The following is a 27,354-nucleotide window of genomic DNA, read 5'->3' as shown; positions in this document are numbered from 1 at the left end:
ATAACTCGAGAACCTCTTGATGGATTACAATGATATTTGGTATGTGGGCAGGTGTTATGAAGCCAAAAGTCAAGCTTGATTTTGAGCCCCCTGGTATGTGACCTTGGTACTGCAGCAGAACTTCTGTTTTTGTATCTTTTGACCTGGACGTGCTATGGTCTTGTTTTATTTGATTCCTACACTAGCAGCTACATTTGTATTAGCAAACTTACAGTACTGATTAAATGTTGTCAAATACTTACAGTAGCTGCTACAGTAACTGTAATAATGATGATCTAATACTGTTCTAAAACTGCAATGACCTTCATTTAAACTACTCTTAGGCCACACCAATTTGATTTCTTGGTTAACGAATTTTTATTTTCCAAAAACAAAAACAAAAATTTATGAAAACAATTTTTTATTTTTGGAAAATAAAAATCCGTTAACCAAGAAATTAAATTGGTGTGGCCTTAGACTATTATGTTCACGAAATATGCACATTCCATTATTGGTACAGTATCTAAGCAGTATTGCAATTAATTAGAAACCCTTCCATAGAATAAGATATTGAAACAGTTTTTGACCTAATACTGTGAATACTTCTCTAATACTGTTTTAATACTGCTTGCACATTAGTATCAAATCAGTATCAACACTATTATAATATAAATCCTGCTTTAGGTATGGTTAACCTTTGAACTGCATTATATAACAATGATTTATTAATGTGATACAAGATATATGTATGGTAAATTGGTAATTATATACTTAATAGTAAGGAAAACTGGGTGTACTTTACACTTGACCTATTTGTAAAGGACATGTAAAGTAAGTCTTGAAGGTGAATTATTATTTCTATTTACTGTAATTCTTGATTTGTTAACTCAATAACTGTAACTTAATTTTAGCTGATTTAACGGTCACTAGTCAACAGCCAAAATTTCATCATCGCTGATATTTGATCACTTATATTTGAGACAGTGATGTTGAAATTAAGTGCCGTGACCTACTCCATTTTCCCCCAACCGCTATATTTTGCTGCCGCTTTATTAAAGTGATTTACAGTACTACAGATGAAACCTCCCCATGACCTAGTCTGTATTATACAAACATAAGCTTTTTCACTATGGTACAATATTACATGAAATATTACATGGCACAAATTCCACAATATTACATGGAAAGCTCAGTGTTTAAGATAACTTCATCCGGTATTGAGTTACTGTAAATGCATTTAAGTTCGCATGGTTTTTATTTCACGCTAAGGCGAAAATGGAGTGTTCGCGGTTGTTTTAAGTTTGCAGCAGTGCTATAGTCACATACTGCTACAGTATTGGACAAAAATGTTCGCGATGGTTTTAAGTTCGCGGTGAAAGGGTTGCCGCAAAAACCGGGAACATAAAACCACCGCAAACATTTCTGCATTTACAGTTGTTCACTCAACGTTGCACCAGTTGTACCAGAAGTCAGTAGGGGGGAAGGTCAGAACATGATATTAGAAATATTCATGTCAAAAGTTTCAATTTCGTTGTGCCAAATTGCTTGTAGCTTCCCTGAGTGTCATCCTGTTTCAGTTCCAGGTTTCACCTTCTTGGTGAAGGTAGAGCCTGGAACTGAAACAGGATGACACTCAGGCTAGCTTGTAGTTATCATACCCAGTCACCCCAAAATTTGGCTCAAGAATAGAGGATCGAGCCAAACTGCTCATATTTGTTCATGTATATCTGTATAATTATTGCAGTATGTTGAATATTATGATGTTGAAAGAGCCTGATGCATTCCTGTGCACAATAGGCCAGTCTTGGACCCTTGAGAAATCAGGGCCTAGGGATATTCTACCATTACGGCCTTTGCTTAAGCTTGTTTGGCTTTTCCAGGGCTAAAGGGAGTACTCTAAATGCAGAAATGTTTGCGATGGTTTTATGTCTGCGGTGAACTCTTTACCGCGAACTTAAAACCACTGCGAAAAGCCGTTCCCTTGTGTGACTGTAGCGCTACTATTGTTTCAAACGCGAACTCAAAAACACAGCGAACACTCCATTTTCTACATAACGCGAAATTAAATACATGCAAACATTTCTGCATTTACAGTAATTGAAAATTGAATGCGTATGTTGTATTTTGTACCACCATACACGTAGATAGTGATTACTATATATAGGTAAATGTGTATGTAACTCAAGCAGCATTTCAAAGCACTGGATGGTTGAACATACAGTTCTTGACCAGATTATAGGGACACGACTGATTTCAATTTTTCACTTGTAAACAAAATACTTGCACCAAGCAACATGCTTGTAATGTAATGAGCCATAAATTGCAGATGTTTTAAAAAGAAAAGGTATATGATATACACCACTCTTTGGGGGAAAAGATACTGATCAGAAAAGGATTTGAATGCAACTACATTTCAAGTAGTTCTTGAAGTAAAAGTTGGTAACATTTGTGACATTGACCCTTACTGACCTTACTGCCTGTGTACCTTATGTGCAGGACATACGATACAGTCTCAGGCAAATGAGTGCTAAGCAAAGAAAGCTACTGTCAAATTCCAAAGCCAGGAAATGGAACAGGTTGGAAAAGAAAGACAGCAGATCCTCTGTAGCTTGATTTTCTTGATTAAAGGCATCCAGAGCATTTTATGAGGCTTGAAACTTGAATTAAAAAACTCCAATTTCTAGTCATTCCTACACATAGTTAAGTTTCAATAACACTATACATTTACATATCGACATTGAAAGAGCGAAGATACAATGTCGTTGTGTGGTGAGAACTGATGGAAAATCCAAGCCCTAATAGACTGATCCTGACTGTTCATCACAATTAGCGGTTCGGCCAATCAGAGAGTGACTACATGTCTGTCAAATATTTGCATTTTTACGTTTTAATTTTGCATTTCTACATTTTGACGGAGTTGGGCGAGGCTATGGTATCTACAGTATTTACAGAAGTGCGTGAAACTAAAAGATCACTATGTAGCTTATTTTTGTGCCGTTTTTTAGCACTTTTGATAAGAAATCTGCACGCAAATGTGGTACACAATGGAATTAATTGTCAATTTCATAAAGATTACAGCAAGTAGAATATTTCCAGTTTTTAAGTCTCATAAAATGCTCTGGGTGCCTTTAAGGAATAGACTCTTTAGTCTTATGTCTGGGTTTGTGGTGCAATCTTGGCACATTTCAAGATGGATAACAAGTTCTTAAAAGGATTCCTTGGCACGGACTGGGACTTTGATTATTGAAGGTGACAAGACCTGAAGCAGCTACACTTCTGTTCAATATCCAGAAATGGTTAGGCGGGTTTTAGGGTATTGGTTAGTCCGAATCCATTTGCTACATACAGTCTGCATGCGTGCACTGTATGATGATTTGTTTCTATTACACTTGGCATTGGCACATTGTGTGATCAGTTCAAAATAAGCTAAGGCCACACCAATTTAATTTCTTGGTAAACGGATTTTTATTTTCCAAAGAAAAAAAAAATCATGATTTTCCAAAGAAAAAAAAATCTTGAAAACAGAAGGCTGGGCCAGCCTTCTGTTTTCATTATTTTTTTTTTCTAATTTTTTTTTTTTAGATAAAAATCCGTTAACCAAGAAATTAAATTCGTGTGGCCTAAGGTCTCATGCCTGAATTACTCCTCGTGTAGATGCCCAAAGAGTGCGGGCTAAAAAATAATTTTTTAGCCTGAATTACTCCTCGTGTAGATGCCCAAAGAGTGCGGGCTAAAAAAAAATTTTTTTTTTTTAGATAAAAATCGTTAACCAAGAAATTAAATTCGTGTGGCCTAAGGTCTCATGCCTGAATTACTCCTCGTGTAGATGCCCAAAGAGTGCGGGCTAAAAAAAAATTGGGCCCCAAAGGCAGGTGTTTAAATCATAAATTGCCTTTGATCGATCCCACTTGATATAAAAAGCATTTGAGGTGGAAGCTTGTTCATGTCTGACAGGATAAGGCAGGAAAGTTTCGGCATCCAAGCGATTGTCGGATGTACACGCTATTTTGACCTGAGTACTGCGGTCGGGCTCTCTCGGCACCAGAGAGCCTCTTGCGGCTGGTAGGTTAGTGCAGTTCTAAATGCCATTAGATATCGCTCCCCTGGTTATATTTTGGTAACATTTTTTTCATTGTCTAAAGAATGTGTGTGCTTACAATAGAAAGTAAAACATCTCCGGAAACTCTGTGTTTTATTGGAATTACGGCCATGAAAGGTTCATGTTTTAACTTTATATCCAATGGGATGGCCTAATTGCCGTGTGAGACCCTAAATGGTTTTTGAAACATACATGCTTGAGTTGAGGAACACTGCAATTTCATATGCGACAAGTTGCTTGATATTGATATAATTATTACAATAGCATAATTAGGAGAGGTTTCTAGGTGATTCATTGTGTTGAACACAAGTGTGTGGAAGGAACATCAGTACCCTAAGATTGTCCTGTTGAAGTGCTATTTAGCTTGTACATACATGTTTGTTCAAAGTCGTTCAGAATGTCTCTTAACTGTTGTGTTTTCCTTACACAAAATCGCCACTCTTACCACCAAGTAATGTACATTTAACAGGTGCATTTCTGGGTTAAAGGTTTAACCCTTTGCGTAGCTATCAAGAGGACTTTTTCTGCTTTAAGCAGCTCATGTAACTTTATCCCCCTTCTTTTGTGTTGACAATGTGTGTACCCTATAGAGAGGGATTGTTTGGCCAGCCCACTATATGTCAATCCAACCATGGCACCGTGCCAACAACAACTCTACAGCTAGTCTGGACACTGTCTGCTTCTTTCTCCTCCCCTATCTTTCTCAGTAGTTCGTCCCAGTAGTGAGAAATTTGCACCTGATGTCATTCGGACCGTACCACGTGGAGCATTCCTAGGGGGAATTTGTGGAATTGTTAATACTAAATGCACTCGCCGAGAATCCTTGAGTTTACAATTTAATCACAGTTCGCAGTGTTTGTTTAGCTTCGCAACACTACCAAGGAAGTGGTTAGCAACTAGCATTTGATAGAATTAAAAATTACCTGGGGTAAGATTAAAGATTAGCTGCCAAAGGTGAGGCCTAACAAGCTGAAACACCTGCTTGTTAAAGTGCGGATTAACCTGGGGTTTTCCACCTGGGTTGTGCCACTGTTTACCTATACTAGGGAGATGTTTGTTCAAGGCACCATCAGAAAACAATATTCTGTCGACAGCCGTAATCGGGGTTGCCGGGATAAGGTTTATTGTTGGGCCTCAATGGCGGAACAAGTAAGAGTTGTCAAACACAGAATAGTGGAGACAAACTATGGGCTATTCACCAACATAGTAACAGTCTCACCATTGTTGAATGTAAGTCCGGATTATTTTAAGAGCCTTTTCTGTAAGTATTAACAAGGGCAGTCCTGTAGTTGTACTCATTTTAGTTGATTTTACTTTCCAATTGAATGTATCGAAAATCTCTTTGAAAAATGACCAAAAAATGGAAAGGTAAATAAAGCATAGAAAGTATGCTGTTAAAAAAGGTGGACTTGTATCAAATAAAAGTGTCAATGATTTTTTAAAGAAAAGAGAATCAGCATGAAATTTTGAAGGTTCAGTGACCATACAAAGGGTGCAAAAAAACAAAAAGATTATAAATCTTTATGTATTTCAATACATATATTGTGTTATTTTCCGTAGTGCTGGTCCGAAGGGAGACAACCTGTATGAATGGGTGTCCACCATCTTGGGGCCGCCTGGGTCTGTGTACGAGGGCGGAGTTTTCTTCCTGGACATCCACTTCTCACAAGACTATCCCTTCAAACCTCCTAAGGTGAGCCATGGCTGTTGTTGGACACTTTTCATACTATATACTAAGGCACGCAAGTCGCACGAATCACCGAAGCCGCACTCCTTCATACCAGGGGTTGAACGAGCGCGAGTTCCTTCCCTTACTTTGTGGTCAATGGCCAGTTCGCCTTCAGGTTTTTAAACTTAGTGCAGCATTGTTTCCAATTTTCCATTGTTTCCAAAGTGTACCCCTTTTTGGCCATCTCTGCCGCTACTTCGGCGTACACGCTCTGGTTCCGGCAGGATCGTTTGTAGTCCCCACATCCCCGAAGATGGCCATGGGCATGCGTGTCGCTTCGTCATCCCAGATGCAAAAATCGCCCGATTCTGCCATATTTCCGCAAAATATTCCAAGAAGCTAGGTGGATATCGTATTATGGCGGCAAATAAGTGGAAATTCTGACTTCGCATATGACTCCTTGAACCACTGACGGTCCGGGTCAATATGCAAAGTGATGCGCATTGAGCGACTTGGAGCGTTCATACTAAGCGGGAATGCGGTCAAGTCGGTAATAATCCACCTCCCGGAGGTAGATTCACTGCGATGCGCATCGGGCGTTTTCATATGCGAATTGGAGCGTTCATACTAGGCCGCAGCAATGCGGCTTCGGCAATTTCAACGATTCGGGCGACTTGGGCGACTTAGTATGAACGGGGTCTTGGAGACTTTGTGAAGACGTCTGTTATAATCAATCCTCAGAGAGAAGTGAAGTTTTACAACTGTTGATTTTTGCGTGTCCAGGTGACATTCCGGACCCGTATCTACCACTGTAACATCAACAGCCAAGGTGTGATCTGTCTGGACATACTGAAGGACAACTGGAGCCCCGCCCTCACCATCTCCAAAGTCCTGCTGTCTATCTGCTCACTGCTAACGGACTGCAATCCTCGTGAGTAAACCCCTCTTTGGATCCATTTCAACTAAGTCAATTAAAGGCACCCAGAGCATTTTATGAGTCTTGGAAACTGGAAATATTCTAGTTGTTGTAATCTTTATGAAGTTGACATTTAATGCCACTGTTTACCACATTTGCGGATTTCTTATCAAAAGTGCTCAAAAGCGGCACAAAAATAAGCTACATGGTGATCTTTTAGTTTCACGCGCCTAGTGTAAATAGACCGATACCATAGCCCCTCCCACCTCCGTCAAAATGTAGAAATGCAAAATTAAAAGATGCAAATATTTGACGGACATGCAGTCACTCTCTCATTGGTGGAACCGCTAATTGTGATGGACAGTCAGGATCAGTCTATTAGGGCTTGGATTTTCTATCAGTTCTCACCACACAACGACATCGTATCTTTGCTCCTATAATGTTGATATGTAATAGTATAGTGTTATTGAAACTTACTAGTACACGTATGTGTAGGAATGACTAGAAATCAGAATTTTTTCATTCAAGTTTCAAGCCTTATAAAATGCTCTGGATGCCTTTAAGTTTAAGGATAATATAACAAAGACAATTCTGATTATGCTGAATTCTTCTGACATATGTATTACATGTACTATTTTTGGAATATCAATAAAAGACTATCTTGCCTCTTGACTTTAATGACAGCACTTATAATTTGATGGTAGTCATAACTTTGCTCAAATGCCGAAAGTGTTTTATATCATGCATTGATCTAAAGTGTCAGAGTGTCTGGGGATATGTTATCATTAGGTAAATGATGATTTCCTCAATATTGGAGTGTAATATGCATGTAATGGTACTGGTTAATACCAGCTGTAACATTACCCGAAGGACTGGCTACTTTACATCTTGGAATGTGCTTTCATCCTGAATTAACACTTGAAATGAATGCAATTTTCATGGACTTAGGCCACACCAATTTAATTTCTTGGTTAACGGAAATTTTGAAAAACTGCTAGATTGGAAAATGAACATGAAAACAGAATCTCAGAGGAAAGTCTGTACTTTGGTGCACACAGTTTCAGGGAGTGAACAGGGTCAGGTGCAAGTTTTCAACCCAGCCTTCTGTTTTCATGATTTTTTTGTTGCTAGAATTTAAAAGAAAATCCATTAATCAAGAAATTGAATTGGTGTGGCCTAAAGGTTAAACATAATTGTGAATTCTTGAACAAATGCTTGAACATGATAGAGGATCAGCTTTGAATTCTTGCGTTTTTTCCCCCAGATGATCCTCTTGTCGGTAGCATTGCCACGCAGTACACCAATGCAAGGGAGGAACACGATAGGATAGCTCGCCAGTGGACCAAGAGATATGCTACATAGAATGATGTTATCATTTGTAATGACAATACATGTTAAACCTGCTATGTCAAACTTTCGTAATGTATACTCCATTGTCTTGTGGATAAGTGAAAGGGGATTGCATTTGTTGTTGGGTATTGAGATACGTGTAGTTGGCCTATGAATTCACTATTAATATGTCTTATGAAGTACCATAGTTGCCCTTCGCACAAAAAAAAGAAACTCGAATACCCTTCGTTCTGCATTGTAAGGTACGGCACTGATCATTTAGACAATGAGAGACTTAGAAGACAGATGTTTTTGTGTTACATGCTACACTTCTTTTGATGTCTTATTGCTTTAAATGACACTGTTATGTTTAAGAAGTAAGCAAAAGAAGTTGACGATGTCTTAAGACATCGCTTCTCTGTACCTGTGTGCTTGCAAGGAAGTGCCCGTCATAGCTGCATGATGATATCTTAAAAAGCAGTTACTTGAAATGTCATTACATAATCTTGCAAAGAGGTACTGTACATGATTGATAGCATTAGAACGTACCAAATGCCTAACTACTTGTTGCACAGTTAGGCAAGTTCTAATGTATGTGTTATATACAATGATGCCCACTTAGGTTTCCAGTAGAAGTAATTTTTTTCCAGCATATGAATGACACCCTACCGAACAGGCCCCCTATCGCTCGGTAACGTTACCTCCCATAGCGGCCCTGCCCTTTCAAGCCTGTAAAATCACTTTTGGCGACGTTTATATTGACAGTTGCTCATGAATAATTCATGAGTTAGCCTTATTTGGCACAAACAGCCGTTATTTTTGCTCTGAACCCAAAGTAGCGATGTTAGACGTAACCTGATTGGTTGATAGCATCCCAGCGTCCTCTGCACTTTTGCTCTAGTTGAGCTTAAGCCAACCCTCTGATTGGCTGAAAGCTGTTTTGGTGGTGACGTCGCCAGAAGCGATATTTTTACCAGCTTCAAAGGGCAGGACCGCTATGGGAGGTAACATTACCGAGCGATAGCGGACCTGTTCGGGAGGGACTTAAATGAAGGAGTGCACATAGTCAATATTGCGACAGATAACAAACAATATGGTGTAAATCAATGAGTTAGGCAGATTAAGCCATGCATTCTTGTCAACTTCTTTTCACTGCATCAACCGTTTATTTATTGTATTTAGCTTTGCACGGACAAACGATCAGTCATATCTGATCATATGATAGTTTTTACAGTCACCTTTGACCATTGCTGCCATTTATATGGATTGTATGTTTTACGTAAACTATATAATAATAGTAATATGATTTATAGCACATTTAGGTTGGACCTTCATACATACAGATTTGTCAAACTTTATTTCAAACAAATTGTGCATTGAGAAACAATGGTTCTGTTTAGGAAAATAAGATCTTCCCATAAAAGTAAACCATGTTTTAGATTTAAGGCCATGTTGATTTTATTATGATTAATAATTATTTTATTATGATTTTTCATTATTCAGTAAGTATGTATATGGATGACATCCACGCATGCATCAAAATAGAAGTTTTCGACCAAACTATTAATCAAACATATAATGCCGTGAATTGAAAAAAAAAATTGTAAAATAGATGCTAATGTCATAGAATGCCCAAGTCGAATCCAAAGTCAACGAAGAAAATGTGAAAGAACAAAAATGAGAACTCTATTATTCAGCAAAATTACCATACTCTGTGTTTAGTCAATTTTGTTCAACCTTCCTGACCATGTAGATTTATGATGTTCTGGTATGCAATTTTTTTTTGCCAATTTAAACTTTTTTATTATTGGCACGCCTGCATCAGTTTTGGGGTTCCTAGAGGATGTCATCCTCGAAATTAAATCAACATGGCCTAACCTGGTGCAATTATCTGCTGTCCTTGAAATGCCAAGCTCCACATGCATTTACAGTGGCAGGTGCTTTTCTGTACATTTATCAACTGATTTTGCTCAGTCCCTGTCTTCATTGCTAAGCAAAGATTAAAACCTGAGTACTAAGTACTTAATGCTTAAGCATTGAATTGAATTTAGCATTGAATGAACTTTTCTAACTGTATATTTGCACAACTAGTTCGCCATATTACAGCTAAGAAAGAACAACAAGCATTCAGTATACTGCAAAAATTTTCTTGCAAGAATGTACCAAGTGTTTGGAGCACTGTGGAAAACAAAATCAAGGTACATGTACTTGTAATGTTCTGTGGATTATCATCATAAATAATGTAGTACAACTTCACTGTTTTGAGAAAGTGTTTTAGTATTGTATTCAAGTAAGGCCACACCAATTTAATTTCTTGGTTAACAATTTTTTTTAAAATTTTAGCACGAAGACATCATTAAAACAGAAGGCTGGGGTGAAAATTTGCACCTGACCCTGTTCACTCCCTGAAACTGTGTGCACCAAAGTACAAACTATCCTCTGAGATTCTGTTTTCACGTTGATTTTCCAATCTAGCATTTTTTTAAAAATCCGTTAACCAAGAAATTAAATTGATGTGGCCTAATCTACACTTAGTTTTTCATTTACGGTGTAAGGTAGTGAAACAGTATCGAAGTTTGTAATGTTTTCTGATATGTACATACAGTTAGATTTGACCCATTATGCCAAACTGTTTAACTTGAAATAAACTTAACAACTATAGACTGCAATCCAAATTGTTTAACTCTTCATTTGATTCTTTTCTCGAATGGCCAAGTTTGACTTATTTCATTTAAATCTTGCCTTTTAATTCTAGACTGTCTTCTGGTATCCGATTTGGTAGTATTGATCAACTTTAGTTTAAAATGTTGTAAAAACCCAAAGGGGCGAGTACGCCGCTCCTGGGTTTAGAACTCTCGCCAATCCCGATCAGCACGGCTTGGGAATTCAACGCACTAACCACTAGGCTAAAAGGTCCGGACCCGTCAGACTGGTCAGTTAGTGGAGGTTGATCCCCACTGTTACGTTTAGGTTCAGAAGCTGAATAGTCTACAAGAATGTGCAAAGTCAGTTTGGGCATTAAACACTGGAAGTCTTACCCTCCAAGCAGAGGTTTGGCTCCTGCTTGTTTTTGACGTCAGGTTTGTCTTGGCGACATAAAGAAAACGGGACAAAATAGAAAGCCCTAACAGAAACCCATAAAAAGACGTCAAAAACAATCCGGTGCCGAACCTCTGCTTGGAGAGTATAGGAGTAACTTTCACACAAGTTTTAATTCTCCCCTACACACAAATATCTAAGGTTATCTATACATGGACTCTATTTACAGGTTTCCGTAGCAAAACCTTTGCTGGATCCGTTGGCATGTGTGGTGGCCGCCATCTTGAATTTGTGACGTCGAAGGGTAAGCCATACCATTTCATTGGGAGGGGTGTTTTTTTGGGTCGCTAGCGTTCTCTCTATTTTTAAGAAATCGGCACACAACTATCACACATTCAACTCAAATAGAAATAAAAATTCAATACCAATTCATATTTATAAAAAGTCCCCGTAATCGCTAAACTAACATAGCAAACCTGAAGGATATGTAGCACAAATACTAACTCTAGTTTACATATTAGTACGAAGAACAGATGTTTCGAAATTTGCAGATGAAAATTCCCTGGATGAGTCATAGACGCGTCATACATGGTTTCTATGCGTCATGACATAATTAAGGAGGGAAATTCCTCTTTCTTCACGGGGAATCCCCACTTCTCGCGAGACCGAGCGAGAGTTGGCACGAGACTTTCTGATCCTGGGAAAAAATGTCGTCCGAAGAGGTCGAGAATATGGAAACAGAAGCCGACTGTGAACCCTCTTCTGTCGGGTAAGTCAGCACTTTTCCCGCTCGATTGTCCAGTAGAGAGGTACTCTACACCATCCCTGCCCACCAGGGCTTATCTCATTAACCAGCCCGAGGGAATTCACACTTGGACAGACAGTCAAACTAAAGACGACGCGCGACCGACCGGCCTTTCTAGTTGTCGTAACTTCCTTTCCGAGGTTTTCTAGAATCTTCGATAACCACCGCGTGGCCACCACGAGGGATTGGAAGGCCTCACAAGACCACCCCACGAATTTCTTGGCACCAAATCAAGACGTAATCATTTCTGTAGGCTTGCCAAGACACGCACACGCCCGCTATTTTAGTCAGAAAAATCTGCAAGTGAGAGTTTTCACTCGTGCCCCCCTCCCCTCTTTTGCGGTGTTTTACATACGGCGGGAAAAAAAACTTATCCCCGATTTTCTGATCTTTTCCCGCTATGGTTAGGTTTGACGGAGGGGTGAAAGGTATGGCAAACGGTACAGTGGAGACTTCACCCGTCAACGAAGCAAAAAAGATCGTTTTGGACAACGACGAAGACCAGGAAAGTCAACGTGTCAAGTGAGTTTAGGATATAACGTTACTGTATCGACCGTGATGTTGATTTTTGTTTGTTTGTCGTTTTGTTTATTTCGTAGGTGGCTGGAGCATGGGGTTTCTGTGGTGATGGCGGGAAGAATTTCTTTTGCTGTCTGACCCTCACGTTTGCCCTTTGACATGCACATGTCAATTATGTATGCAGCAAACGGATTAACGGATGTGTAAAACAAGAAAGTTTGCGGTACGATTGTTGACTGTTCTTTATGTCAGAGTTGCCATTACGCAATGACCTTGAATCGAACGTAGCCATTGTTTATAGCCAAACTTTCCTGGTGTCACAATATACAGTCAACTGTACACAAATCCATGTTTCATTCAGACGACAGCTTTATGCATGAACTTGAGTTCTCAGCGTTTTTATTCAGCACAGTGGACAGAAACAAACATGTCGCTCTTCAGCATGATAAGACAAAGTAAAACTAGTTCGAAGTTATGGTACTGTTGAAGTTATGGGACCCCACGTTACATCATGTACTAACTGTAACGCTACAGAGTTATATTTGACGGAAATCAGTTCCTCTAAGATTCAGTCTGACGAAATTTTATGCCTGATTTTTGATACCAAAATCGATTCGCGGGATGGCATCTGTACCGGGCACATATTCTGACCTGGAGAACACCCTGTCGAAATTGTGGTGCCAACATGATCACAGTAGGGCCAAGCCTATGTACCGAGTCCGATTGTCCGATACCTTTGTTTGTTCCTTTAAAAGTTTAATGCTCTTGGTCTCAACAATGACCATTCTGGCATGTTGGGAAAGTCGTGTAGAGTGCCTTTCCTAAGGGTACAAGATTGGTGACATGTTAGGATTCAAACCTGGGACCATGTACCTGTACATGTACCTGTATGTATAGAATAGGCGCAGGTCCAAAATACTAGTACCTAAACGTCACATACTGAGAAGACAGCTCCAATGCAGAAGTAAGGAGTAAAGTCAAGCAAACTGAAGTGATACGGCCATCTGTCACAGTCAGCTGGGATAGCTTGGCAGAACGTTTGTTTCTTTGTTCAGAATTACTGTAATTCTTGTTTCTTTCACTGTAACGTTATGTTCACTTTTTATGGTCACCTCTGTGCCGTAAACTTATCATCACTGTGATAAAACCTGTTGTTATCATTTATGATTCCTTCAGTCTGTAAATCATTTGGCACCTGTTCAGTGAAAATGTCCATTTTCCTTACACCGTGAAATTTTGCTACCGTGAAGGTAAAGTGAATTACAGTATCATGCAAGGAACTGTCCAGGGGGGAAGAAAGAATGGTCCACAATGGAAAAGATGAGAGGATAATATCATAGAATGGACAAAAATGAGTCTGGATGCCAGACCCTCGATCTCTATATAATATCGGTATTGTGCAGGGGATAGAGATTCAGGGTCTGGTATACATGCCAAGCATTACACTAACTTGGTGAAACATGTAGAAAAACAGGAAGTTGAGAAAGGTGAAAGGAAAGGAAAAAGGAAAGTGATCTCAAACCAGTTTAGCTCAAATTAACTCAATGAACAGATGAGCTAATCTTCCACTGGTCGTGACAGAGAAGACAGACGCTATGTACAGTATTTACAGGTTCATTGTACCGGGGAAATTCCCCTAGCTCTTTTCGACAAGCACGATGAACAGTGGACCACGGCTTAACGTCCCGTCCTAAGGACTGCAACCCTTTCCAGTAGCGTGCATGTCGGATGAGCGACCCAGCCTGGATCGAACCCGGGGCTTCTAGTTCCAGAGGCAAGATCGCTTACCACTGGACTATGCACGCTACCTTTGAAACAAGCTGGTCGCCAGATCTTCTGTACTAAAGATCAAATAGGTAGATAAAGTAGAAGATGAGGTGAGATGAGGATGTCAGCTACAGGTGCTTGCACTAATTTATATCCACATCTGGTGATGAAGAATGGTTAATAGTAACAATCTTATCACAATAACTGAGCTCTAAAAACAAATATATACATGTATATATAAGTATATTTATATATATTTACAATGTATATAGAGAGAGCGAGAAAGAGAGAGAGAAATTGTTTATTTATTAGAAAAGAAACACTTTCAGCACAAATGGCTGAATTGTAGTTTGTACTGGGTTATTTTGAAAACGCAGTAGCCATATTGAAAACATTAAGGTGACGCAACAATAAACTTAACATATAGTTCTTGAAAGTATTCGGCTGGTAAACAATATATGTCATACTTTTTTTTGCTATTGAAAATCTGTAAAGTTTGAATCCTATACTTCATTCTTATATAACATCTACAGAAAAGACATGCTATACTTAACTATGTACATGCATAACTAAACGCGTTTCCGCATGGTGTAGAGGTCTGCGCACTCTTCCTCTCCCCACATCTGGTTCAAATTCCGTGGAGCCAGCGGCCCAAGTTCGCGCCCGTGCCTGGACACGACTGGAAAAGATGCGTATCATCCTATCGGATGGGGACGTAAAGCCGAAGGCCCTGTGTATGAGGGAGCTTTAGGACGCCAAACCTCTATACGTAAAAGAAGCCAACACATTTATTGAAAAGAGTAGGGCTGACCCGGTGTGCTTGGTCAAAAACGCGCGAGCCGTAGCGAAGCCGCATTGCACTGCTAGCTAACGAAAAAGCGTCATGCTTCGTCCTCAGTCTGAGGTTCGACCGCTTCGACCGCTTACCTCATAACTTAGACATGATTGGCCAATCTTGTCTAGGTTCAATTTTGTGTTTATTTTTTCCTGTGATCAATACAAAATTGCAGGTATCACCTCCCATGCCAGCATTTGTAGATCTCGATGTTGCTTTTGCAATTGTCATATGTAATATTTAAACTTTATTCATAAAGCATCCAACATCATATTGCAGGTCAAAAATGCTCCAAATTGTATGATAATTGGACACAAATTTATCTATATTTTTGGATACAGATTCAAAGTCTACATATACATGTAACAACTAGACGACAGAGGAAAGTTAGTTTGACTGATGAATAGCTTTGTTGCTAGGCAACAGCCTAGTACAGCTGAAGAATATAGTTAACTTTGTTAAAGGCACCCAGAGCATTTTATGAGGCTTGAAAACTGAAAATATTCTAGTTGCTGTAATCTTTATGAAATTGACATTTAATGCCACTGTTTACCACATTTGCGTGCAGATTTCTCATCAAAAGTGGTCAAAAGCGGCACAAAAATAAGCTACATGGTGATCTTTTAGTTTCACGCGCCTAGTGTAGATAGACCGATACCATAGCGCTGCCCACCTCCGTCAAAACGTAGAAATGCAAAATTAAAGCATAAAAATGCAACTAAACTACGCACAAAAAGTTCGGAAACTTAACTTTGGTCGATCATATTTCCGACATTTTTTTACCGATTTCAATGTATTACATATCATTTAAAAGCTTTTTTGATTTCCTTTCTAATGATATCAAACTTATTGTGATTGCAAGTTCATGAAACGAGCATCAGGCCTGCTAAAGTGAGTGAGTCGAAGAAATAAATTGCCCAGATTACCTTACTATAGTCAAACATGCTATTCCGTACATATTCTTCTGTTGATATTGATTTCTGTACGAGGGTAGTGTGAAAAATCAACAAGAATAAACAAGACATATTCATGAAAGCTAAATTCTTTATCAAAACCAACAATCTGTGTCTTAGTAACGGGTTAGCAAGGAGTCTTAGTAACGGGTGGCCCAGCCACGCGTTGTCACTACAGCACGGCACCTACTCCTCATACTCGTCACCAGTCGCGCAATGCGATGCTGTTGGGATAGCGTCCCATTCCTCCACCAGCAGTCGTCCTAGGTCAGCTAGCGTTGTGCTCTCGGTCACTCTTGCACGGACAGCTCGCCCAAGCTGATCCCATAGATGGTCGATGGGGTTCAGGTCCGGGCTCTTAGAGGGCCACTCCATCCTCTCTGCACCTGCATGCTGGAGATGGTCTGCGATTATCCCTCCCCGGTGTGGGCGGGCGTTATCATCTTGCAGAAAGGCAGTCGGCCCCATGTTATGGAGGAAAGGGACGGCCACCGGATCAAGTACTGTGTCACGATATCTTTCTTCATTGAGGGTTCCTGGTACAATGACAAGTCTTGTCTTTCCCCTGGAGGTAATGCCTCCCCATACCATGACGCTGCCACCACCAAATGCTGTGGTGTAAACAATTGGATCTTCGATGTGCTAAAAATAACCTTGGATGTTCTGTGTGCTAGAAATAACCTTGGGTGGTCTGTGTTCTAAAAATAACCTCAGAACCTGAGGAAACAATATATTGAATCATCACCCGAGCCCATACCAATAGGATGTCACAGCGCGCGTATGACACCAACGTGGAATTTTGGGCACTTTTTCTCTGTGACCCACTCACGTTATTAGTCCTGGTACTTGTTCCGTGGGTTTTCAATCACAATAAGTTTGTTATCATAGAAAGGGAATCACACAAGCTTTATAATGATATATCATGCATCAAAATCGGTTAAAAAAAAACGGAGATATGATCAACCAAAGTTAAGTTTCCGAACTTTTTGTGCGTAGTTTATTTGACGGACATGCAGTCACTGTCTCATCGGTCGAACCTCTAATTGTGATAGGCAGTCAGGATCAGTCTACTAGGGCTTGGATTTTCTATCAGTTCTCACCACACAACGACATCATATCTTTGTCGATATGTAATGGTATAGTGTTATTAAAACTTACTATGTGTAGGAATGACTAGAAACTGGAGTTTTTTTATTCAAGTTTCAAGCCTCATAAAATTCTGCTCCGGATGCCTTTAAACTTTCATTTCTGGCTTTGGGAGGCTGATTTTCCTTAGTCCTGAGGTATAACTTATCTTTCTGCACTGCAAATAGGCTAATTTAGTGGACAGCATTTGTTGCTTTATATATGATTTATACTGAGATTCTTTTGATTGATTTGAACATTGACTTTAAGGTCATGTGAGCAAACATATTCTATTATGTAATGAACACGTCAATATTAAACCCTCCTAACTTGGGAGTTATTGATAGGATGTAAAAGGACCCATGGATGGTCCCTGTTCTATTTTTGGCTGAGCCAGACTTGGCACATAACCTTAGGGACAAATCAGAAATGATTGTGAAAGGGTGTGTGTTGAAATGGCACCCAATACATTGCTTTTCGGAATGTTTAAGAAACAATTGTACAAGAACAATTTTAAAAGAAATAGACGCTCACCAAATCTGTAACATACTAGATATATCTGGTTATGGTGTCTTGTAACTTAATGAAATTGTACATTTGCATTTAGCCATACTCCTCCCCCTTATCTTAATTGGTTGATCCCTTGAGGTAAGCACATGTGGTAAGGTAGGCCAAAGGTCATAGTACATGTAACTATTTGTGAGTCCGGAAAGTACCATACTGACATCATTATAAATGTGTGTAAATACTGTAACGGTTATGTCTTGTGTTTTGAATTTTAGTTTGTGTTATTGTTTGACACAGAACTAACTTACCGTAGAAGGATGTATGTGATGATAATTAACCATTTGTCAAAGTAGAGAATTGGTATCATTCGTTTTGTATACATTGTACTGTACTTCTTGAAATGCAGTCTCTTTTAATAGAAAAATGTACCATCCATTTTACCTTAGCTTAACTATAGAAGTCCAGTCCTTTGAAATGGAAATGAAATTAAGTCTTCGGCCCTGTAATAGAAATATGAGGGAGCGTCAGGTGTTTAACTGCTACATGTTTAAGAACCCAGCACACTTGTTGATAAGAGTACTAGTAGGGGTGACCCAGAGAACTTCACTGAAAGGCCAGTCGCCAACTGTGGTGACAAGTAACTAGTCTCTACCAGACTAACTACGCCGGCTATTGGGAGAATATTTGCCAGGGTTTCACTTGCGAAATGTGATCTTCACCATGGACTGACTCTACTGGCTTATTATACCTTTTTCTGACGATTCATACGCCCGTAAGGAGGCTAACAAGTAACCAATAGAAAAGGTATCATAATATTCATAACATTTTGCTTCAATGACTGCTTTACGTTTACAGGTTCAGGCAAGCAATCATGTTGAAAAAAACGTCACAACATACAGTTTTCCTAGTCTGTTCTTCTAATACTAGGCTTTTCCATATCTTTTCACACAGAAGGTATGCATACCACCAGACCAGTCTTGTCACTATTGTTAACACATGTACAGTAACTGTTGATAATAATAGTCTATTATATTCTTTATTACAATGGTTGAAGCCTATCATTACCTGTTACACAATCACTGCACAAATATACCGGACAAGCCTGTATAGCAACAATCAATCAATGTGGCTGCCACGTATACCACTTGAAGATGAGGCATAACATTAATAGAGTGGTTTTAGGAGTTTCTTTTTAAAAAAAGTCTTGTTTGTGGCTTTTGCTAGACTTGCACCAAGATGCAGCACTAACTTAGATCGGCATTTGCAAATTTATTTATTTCGATTTACCACATTTGTGGAAGGATTGACATAACAGGTGAACTATCACCTTTTAAAGATATCATCCCAGACAGGACTGTAAGATTTGGACCATCGCACACCGGGGCATGCCCCTACTCTTTTTCGAAAGGTGTGGTGGGTTCTTTAACGTGCGCGGGGTGTGGCTCTCTCCAAACACTCCATTTAACATCCTATCCAAGGGACGTTCCTAACCCTAGATGAGCTAGGTACTCATTTACACCTGAGTGAAGTGAGGAAAGTCGTGTTAAGTGCCTTTCCCAAGGGCACAACGTCTGGGCGCAAGTCCGGACATGTCTCTGGGCACATCGGGATACGAACCGGGGTCCCATTGTTTGACAGCCAAGTGATCTACCACTGCGCCACACGGACGCCACATTTATGCTATATAGAATTCTATCTTTCCATCTATGCCAATTATGTCCAATATCCATCATACTATCATTCCTTTTCAATTTGCTAATCCAAAACCACGATCATTTGATGTTAATATAGAAAGGTACAGATATTTCTGGTGATTCTAGATTATATCAAGTTAAGTGCATACATAATTTGATACATAACATACATGCATAGATATACAGCTGTCTTTCACTATAAGATGTAGCACTCAGTGCTGTCAACATTACTTGTATTATGGAAGATTTGTTTGTATGCTTTTGTAACAAATCCCTTCAACATTTCACAAAAAATGTCTACATGTTTGTGTCATAGGAAATATACTACATGTTTATTATAGGTTTTATATTTTACCCTTTTTCAAAGGCTGGGATATTGTAATAGGATTTGCAGTTGAAATTCAATCATACCTTTGCTAGATGTCTACAACATACAATTTTCTATCATCAGATATACATGTGTACATAAAAGTGGGTGAGATTTGATTGAACCAGTGATACAACATCATTATCTCATGCTTGCTGACCTCATATTGTCCAGTGGTCAAACATACTGTATTCAGTTCAACTCCCATCTGTAAATACACAACTCACATTGATTTTTATGTCCATGAAAAATGGAGATATTGTTTTGTGTTTGTGTTCGTGTCTGTGTGTGTGTGTGTGTCTGTCTATCTGTGTCTGTGTTTCTGGACTTTTATGCTATAGTTGGCTGAACCTCTTGTTTTTATTGTTACAGGAAAGCTGAGGCCAAAAAAAGCCAAGGAAACACCCAGTACACTCGTAAAAACTATAAGGACGCCATCAAGCTATATGATGAAGCTATAGGTAAGTACTGTTAGGAATATATTGTATGTTTTCCCTACCTGTGTTGTATACTTGAATAATAATAGTAATAATGGTTTATTTGTCAGAAATTACCTGTGCAATGTCAGCCAGTGCTGAATTGTTGCAGGGTTTACAATCACATAATACTGATACATTTTTGCTCCACACTTTGTGGAACTGTCGCAAGGGTCTGGGCGGCTGCCATTCCGCGCCACCAGGGGACCTGAATACGACCTTCCCCAACCAAAGTCAGGTACCCATTCACACCTGGGTGAAGTGAGGAAAGTCGTGTAAAGTGCCTTTCCCAAGGGCACAACATCGGGGCATATCGGGGTTTTGAAACCGGGACCTCTCGGTTCTGAGCAACATCCTACCGATTACGCCACACAATGCCACATGAAAATTTTGCAGATGTAGAACTAGAATGACACCAATTTTGAACACTTCTGAGAGTGATATAGATTAGAAATCGAAACAATTTGAAAGTAAGATTGCGATTGGTTTAAGTCATGTCAATTGTCTTAAATACACTAATTTTTAAAGAGCAATTTTGGTGACATAAGATTAAAAAGGTACTTGACCTTGGCAGTTTACGATAATTGTGTAACTTGACCTTTGTATAGGGTCAACTGGAGCTATATTACAATTTATTATTTGGTAGGCCGAATACTCTCTCTTCGCAGCCAGGGGCTGAATTACGAGGAGCGCACATTTGACGGGGCTAGATCGCAAGAGTCTGTAGCGACTGCCATTCGGCGCGCAGGTGACCTCAATACGACAATTGCCCCATGTGCGGCCATAGGACTGTCGGTTTTGAGCCACTCACAATGTCTACATTATCCTTCTTCTAGTAGGCAATAAGGTATCCTATAATATTTGGTACATGAACTAGTAAATCTTTGATGTTATCATAACATATGGCTGTGGATCAGTGTTCTCGCCAGCGCCCGTCCTCCCGTCATTTGACGGGTTTTTGTCGCTCATGACGGACAAAATTTTTGGCCAACCCGTCATTTTTAATGGACAAAAATCGGTGTGTAAAGATATTTAGACAGAGTTTAGAATTTTGCAAAAACTCCAGAGGATCACCGGAAGTTCGCGACGAGGGCGATCTAGATCATTTCTAATGCCCGCCGGCGACAACCCCAGCCACACACAAAGAGCGCCGTGGTGGATATTTGGTGGCCGCCGAAAACTCGGCGTCATGCGCCGCCCTCCCCACAGTTTTGGCTGGTCGCATCGGGCTGACGTTTATTTCTGTTTTGTCCCTCTCGGTTCACCGTCAGTCTCGTTATCAAAGAAGCCTAAAAATTCAGCAATATTCCTATAGCTAGGCTTTCTGTAATCTGTAAAACATTATTAAAGTTTCAAGCCGCGGCGGCTGAGTTGCATGCGCTTTCTTCCCGAAAGAAATGGTAAACAGGCGTCAGATATTCTATTCCACCATGACCACCAATCACAGTGCGTCGTCTCCGTCGCAACAAGAAATACCGACCAATGACATGCGAGTCTCGCTACTCGCGTGATTTCAGCTAAGCGTGAATTTGCGAGATGTTAGAGGAATGGCGGGGATCGCAAGGATCGCACGACGAAGCGGCTGTTGGAAGGCTTGAATCAACAACTTTTGAAGACATTCAGTGCAGATACCGGAGAAATTAACCGTGGAAAACATGGGAGAAAAAAATGGACGTCTTTATGGCGTTCTTTCTCAAAGTAGGGTGTCAAATTCTATGTTCAATAATTACAGGGAGCATACGGGACAAGTGTTGAAAATTTTTAACTTTGCCGACTTATTCTGTGTGTATTTTTTGAAGGACGTAGATACGTAATAAAGTTTTGTTGTGCTTGATTTTCTTTTCTTTGCCGATTGTATACAACATAGAAATGTAGCTTGTGTGTGAACATGCGATCTTACCGCGATGATCGACGGCACGCCTCCTCCCAAAATTAAGCCTGAAACCCTTGTGTAATTTTTCACCGAAAGAGATGTCATTAAACTAAGCTTATTCTACAAAGAAATTTGCCCCTCAAAATGCAGGAAATAGCGTTTCAGAGGGTCTAGATTCCAAAATTTTCCGGGGGAGAATACCCCCGGACCCCCCTAGGATGGTCACGCCTCCGGCGCGACGCCTCGCGCCTTCGGCGCTCGATATGTTCTTCCCGACAGGAAAATTGAAATGACGGGTAAAAATTTCAGGCTGGCGAGAACACTGCTGTGGATTGCAATTTTCATTGGTTTTAGGAGGGCAGATTTTGTCTCTGTATCTATATCTGTATCTATATAGCTGGTATAACCGCCATTAGGTGTAACACACCAGCTTTGCAGACACGCGGCGCGACAGCAGCTGGTTATATTACACTGAACGGTCTGGTACACCTAGTCTTTGCATGTCTGACTGCAACTGTTCCTTACAGCTACTTAGTGAAGATGCTCCTACAGTACTTGATGACAACGAGTTCCATTCTACTATGGTTTTAGGAAAATACGAATTTTTGAACACATCAATCCTTGGCTGATAACTCCAGGAACTTAATGACTATTTCTAGTCCTCTTCTGAGCTGGTATTAGATACTAATCAGTCGGTACGTCCACAAGTTTGTTAGTCATTTTGTACATCGTGCAAAGTTTTAAGGATTTTTTTTTCAGTCAACGTTTATCTACTAATACATATTGATTTTGTTCTCGCAATATGATTTTGTGACTCACTTTTTTCTGGCTAAGAAATACTGTAATTAGTATGAGTCATGTCTATATGACTCCCATACCACACCATGGTCAACTTGAACCTTACAAAAGTAACCTTTTTGATGATGATCCTTTGTGATTACATGATATTTTTGTTAGCGTTCTTCCCTTAGATTTGTATGATTACATGATTATGTTACTGTATAGCAGGACAACTCTGCAGTCACGCATGTCCTTTTTTCTTTATGTATATTAGTTAGGCATAATCTAATTGTTAGCTTAGTTAGGTACATACCAGTGTATCTGTACAGTCCAAGTGGTTGTGATGAAGTGCCTCCTACCAGACGGAAGTGGTACTGCAGGCAGACAAATTGGACACAAGATTTTTATGATATGCATAATCTTGAAGCTAGTGCAAGCAAATAAGTACAAAGCTTATTGTTTATGCCTTAATAATGCATAAAGACGATCATTTAGTATAGAAATGTGCACTTATGATAGAACTTTTATTCCAATCACCTCAAACCCTAAAAATATACCCCAATGGACCAGCCCAGAATATCTCATCAGACCCCTCCAGTAGACAAATGGATTAGCCCCAACCAGTTGATTAATGATGGTTCATTGACCTACTTAGGGATGTACCAATAAGAGTTTGGGGGAGGGAATAGAATGGAAGGAGTAAAAAAAAGATGATTATGATGGTATACAGTGTATGTAAATAGTTTTGTAATAGTTACTGAAAATGCAGAAACATTCGCGGTGGTTTCGTGTTCGTGGTTTTTGCGGCGACCGTTTCACCGCGAACTTAAAACCACCACGAAAATTTTTGTCCAATACTATAGCAGTATGTGACTATAGCGCTGCCGCAAACTTAAAACCACCGCAAACACTCCATTTTCGCCTAACCACGAAATAAAAACCACGCGAACTTAAATGCACTTACTATACGTGGGTGAAATACATTTGTACCAATTCTTACTAACGTAATCTTCCCTCCCCCGTGGTTGTTACTGAACTGCCCCCCAGGTGACCCCACAGACAGCTCCGTAGTGACCTTCACACCTGTGTGTGTAGGTGTGTCATAATTAAGGGCACAGGCATTCCGTACATTCCACAGAACCATATGCTAATCTGTACAATTAATTCTGTCCTATCATTTTGATCCGTGAAAATGTTTCATTTTGATCGGTGAAAATGTTTCATTTTGATTGATTTTTGGTGTTGCTCTACATGTAATTGTAGGGGATTTGGTCGCAGAAATGTTAGGGATTATATAGTTCATTGTCCCTATTGTGGAAAGGGGATCAACAAAAGAAGGAAGAACAAATGCCTAGAGGAAAGAAATGGCTTATGGAGATCATAATTCAAAAGAAAATTGAGGTCTTGCAGATATATTAAGGAGATGTATTGAAAAGAGGACGACAATTGTTTTAAGTTCGCGGCAGCGCTATAGTCACATACTGCTACAGTATTGGACAGAAATGTTTGCAGTGTGAAACGGTCGCCGCGAAAACCGTGAACATAAAACCGCAAACATTTCTGCATTTACAGTAATCATTTCACAAACATTGCAGTGACAATGAAAAAACAGCCCTCTCTATTGAATATGGCCATTTTTAATAGTGATTACATAAAAGCCATGAATTAGACGAGGGAAATGCATAAACATGTACATGTAAGATAGCTAGCTAATCATTATGTAACAACATAGAAAGGTGTGTAACATCAAATAAAGACAAACACAAATCGCATTTTAATCCTCCTACCTTAGGGTGCTGTTCAATCATTGTATCCTCTTAAGATCCTTATCTTAATTCCCAGGGGCTCAGTTACTCCTTAACGAAAGAGTAAACAGTTCTAGGCCTTAAATCCTTCCTGTGGTAAGATGCCTGGATAATCCACCTTGGTGTTACAACTAGGTTAAAAAGACAATCCCTCAATTCCATAGAATTTGCCATGTAGGTTCTAAAGTCTGTCTCAGACTCTAATTTAAGTCTAAAGCAAATGTTTGTCGCATGGTTTGGGCAGAAAAGATGTTTGCCAAAAGATTGAGGTTTTGTGGCATTCGCAGATGGAAGTAGTTTTCGCAGAAGGGTACTTAGGTTGTGGTTGTTTACTTAACGCAAGTCACAACACAGGGAACTTGTATGTAAACAACCTGTAAGCAAAGTTAGCTTCGATTCCGTCCAGTGGTTTCCAGACGCTTGCCGCTCAAATTTCGTGATCTATACCGATGAACCATTTAAGAGCCAAATTCCTATTGTGTTGTATTTTAACTTTTGTGGGAAGGTATTAGGTGCCCAGGAAGAAATTTGGGTGCACCACATAAAATGAAGTTGAATGTCAAAACATAATTACAAAGTTAAATGCTCTTATAATTATGATCAAGAAGTTCAATTTGTAATTCTATGGCTAACTTCCAAATATGGCTAAATTTCAAACAAGTTATACATCAAATAAAGTGCAACAAATTGCTTTTTGTGATACTTACATTTGTACACTAGCACAATAGTACATATGTACCTCTACCCTATAGCCTACAAAAATATCTCGGTGCACCCACAGTCAAAAATTAGGTGCACAGCTTCAATTTTGGGTGCACACAGGTGCACATGCACCCACTATTTGGAGCCCTGGTCTATAAGACAGCTTGATTATAATTCCTAAGATCTTTCAGTTAACAACAACGTATATCCTGTTTATACTGAAGCCACATTTGCATGAGAGTCTAGGATAACATCTCGATGTACTGTATTCTGAACTGCTAAAGGTTAGGAGGTCTAGCCAACGGAGCATATCTTCCCACATCTTTTTGCCATGGCCACTTGTAAGTCTTGTAGTTGTACATAACGGCTATCTATTTATGTAGTGGTAGGTCGTAGTTGTAGGCTTACTGCAACATAGGCTAGTGTCCAATAGTTGGCATGATTTTTATTACTAAATTTGATAATTGTCATTGTATGTAGGATACTTGTATAGATAAAGTCAGGTTTTAGGAAAGTAAGGATTCGTTGTCTGTTCGTATCTGTATGCTTATCGCTTCCTTCATATTTTCTGTGCCCCGCTATATCTATATCTTCAAAACTTAGTATTTTTCTGTGGCATTTGTTCCAATCACACGAACTAAGTGCATTTGTTTGATGTTTGAATTCAGGGAAGGAAGCTTTAAATTCATTAACAGGTGTGTTACTTAAAGTACAGGTGGGATTACAGGTGAGGTTGCAGGTAGATGTAAATGATAGCCAGTACGTGAACCATTTCCTCCGAGACCTCATTTCTCAAAACCATAATAGAAACTGGTAGGTTTACGAGCATTTAGTCCCTCATGAGGCCTTTGCTTGCCAATTCATATGTTAAACACTTAGAACAGGTTTGATAATCTGCCATAAGGACAGTTATTGTTTTCGTATCGAGTTTGGAAACATCATGATGCATTCAAAGCTTCTGTATGGGCTCGACTTGCCTATAAAAGTAAACGTCTTGCACGGGAAGAAAGCGTTAGCTACGCAGATTCTTAGACAAGCTTACAAGGAAGCCGAGGCAAGAAGGAAGGGAGAGGATAGTGAAGTACACCCAGAAGGAGAAGATCTGTCGGAAGATAGTCATCGGAAGATAGCAGAGAGACTAACCGCGCAGGCCAATAGTTGGCTACGGGTTCGGAAGTATGAAATGGCTCTGGCTCTATACAATTACAAGGAGGCTGTTGGTGAGTTTGGCATATTTATATCTTATTAGTTCTGTTCAGTTAAATTGTATTATGTGTTGCCTTTGTATCAAATTTTATCGCAAACATACTGCAAATGTAGCATTGCATTTAACAGAGTTTGGTTCTATTTGCTGGTCTTTAGAGCACTTATAAAGCCCTAGCGTGCGTCAGGGCTCTAGCCAGCGCCAGTTTTGCCGTAAATTTACGGAACTTTGCTGCGTGTTACGGAAAAAATTCAAGACCAATCCGTAAACCTTGACGGAAAAAAATCGGGAGGAAAGATATAGGCAGGGCTTGAACTTTTTCAAAGATCTCCAGAAAAGAAGCGGAAGTTAAAGCGAGGTCGATTCAGGCCATTTCTATCTTCCGCCGGCGGCAGGTGACAACCTCAAGGTGGCTTTATAGCAGACAAATGGAGGCGCGGAGGTTGCCAGTGGTTCGTGGGCCGAGAGAAAATCAGCATTGTGTGCCCCCCTCCCCACTACTAGTGCCCCACTACATATTCTGGCCGGTCGCATCGGGCTGACGTTTTTTCGGCTGTTTTCCCCGGTTCACCGCTAGTTATAGCCACACAAAAAATAATCCGGTAGTTACCAGGCTTTCCGTACTTTTTTGGTAGACATTGTTAAAGTTTTACGCCGAGTTACACGCACTCTTCCCGCGAAAACTGGTGTTGATAGTTTTAGACCTCAGAATCAGATATCATCTACCAATAACAGCGTTCGTTCACGCCGCGTCACGGAAAATCGACAAATGACATACAAGTCTCGCGGTTCACGAGAGGCGCGAATCCGCGAGGTTTTATCAGAAATTGATATTTGGTGCGAAGATGGGGCTTGAATCGACGAATTTTGATCAAATCAAGTGGAAGTTACCGGAGAAATCGACCATGGAA

General features: G+C 39.8%; 2 protein-coding genes across 2 annotated transcripts in view; both read left to right on the top strand.

The window, feature by feature from the left end:
* LOC136420702 (ubiquitin-conjugating enzyme E2 E1-like) overlaps window positions 1-8,232 on the top strand; it is a 29,770-nt gene extending 21,538 nt beyond the window's left edge. Inside the window, exons 4-6 of the mRNA XM_066407781.1 lie at window positions 5,639-5,771; window positions 6,531-6,678; window positions 7,928-8,232. Coding sequence (XP_066263878.1) covers window positions 5,639-5,771; window positions 6,531-6,678; window positions 7,928-8,025 — 379 coding nt within the window. The 3' untranslated portion in view covers window positions 8,026-8,232. The remainder of the gene's footprint in view (window positions 1-5,638; window positions 5,772-6,530; window positions 6,679-7,927) is intronic.
* A 3,441-nt stretch (window positions 8,233-11,673) lies between these two features.
* LOC136420673 (dnaJ homolog subfamily C member 7-like) overlaps window positions 11,674-27,354 on the top strand; it is a 46,013-nt gene continuing 30,332 nt past the window's right edge. Inside the window, exons 1-3 of the mRNA XM_066407740.1 lie at window positions 11,674-11,800; window positions 12,245-12,358; window positions 19,976-20,064. Of these exons, the coding sequence (XP_066263837.1) occupies window positions 11,739-11,800; window positions 12,245-12,358; window positions 19,976-20,064 (265 nt within the window). The 5' untranslated portion in view covers window positions 11,674-11,738. The remainder of the gene's footprint in view (window positions 11,801-12,244; window positions 12,359-19,975; window positions 20,065-27,354) is intronic.

Source organism: Branchiostoma lanceolatum, chromosome 15 (assembly GCF_035083965.1).
Source record: "Branchiostoma lanceolatum isolate klBraLanc5 chromosome 15, klBraLanc5.hap2, whole genome shotgun sequence".
Classification (NCBI taxonomy): Eukaryota; Metazoa; Chordata; class Leptocardii; order Amphioxiformes; family Branchiostomatidae; genus Branchiostoma; species Branchiostoma lanceolatum.
This window is presented reverse-complemented; position numbering and strand designations above follow the sequence as displayed.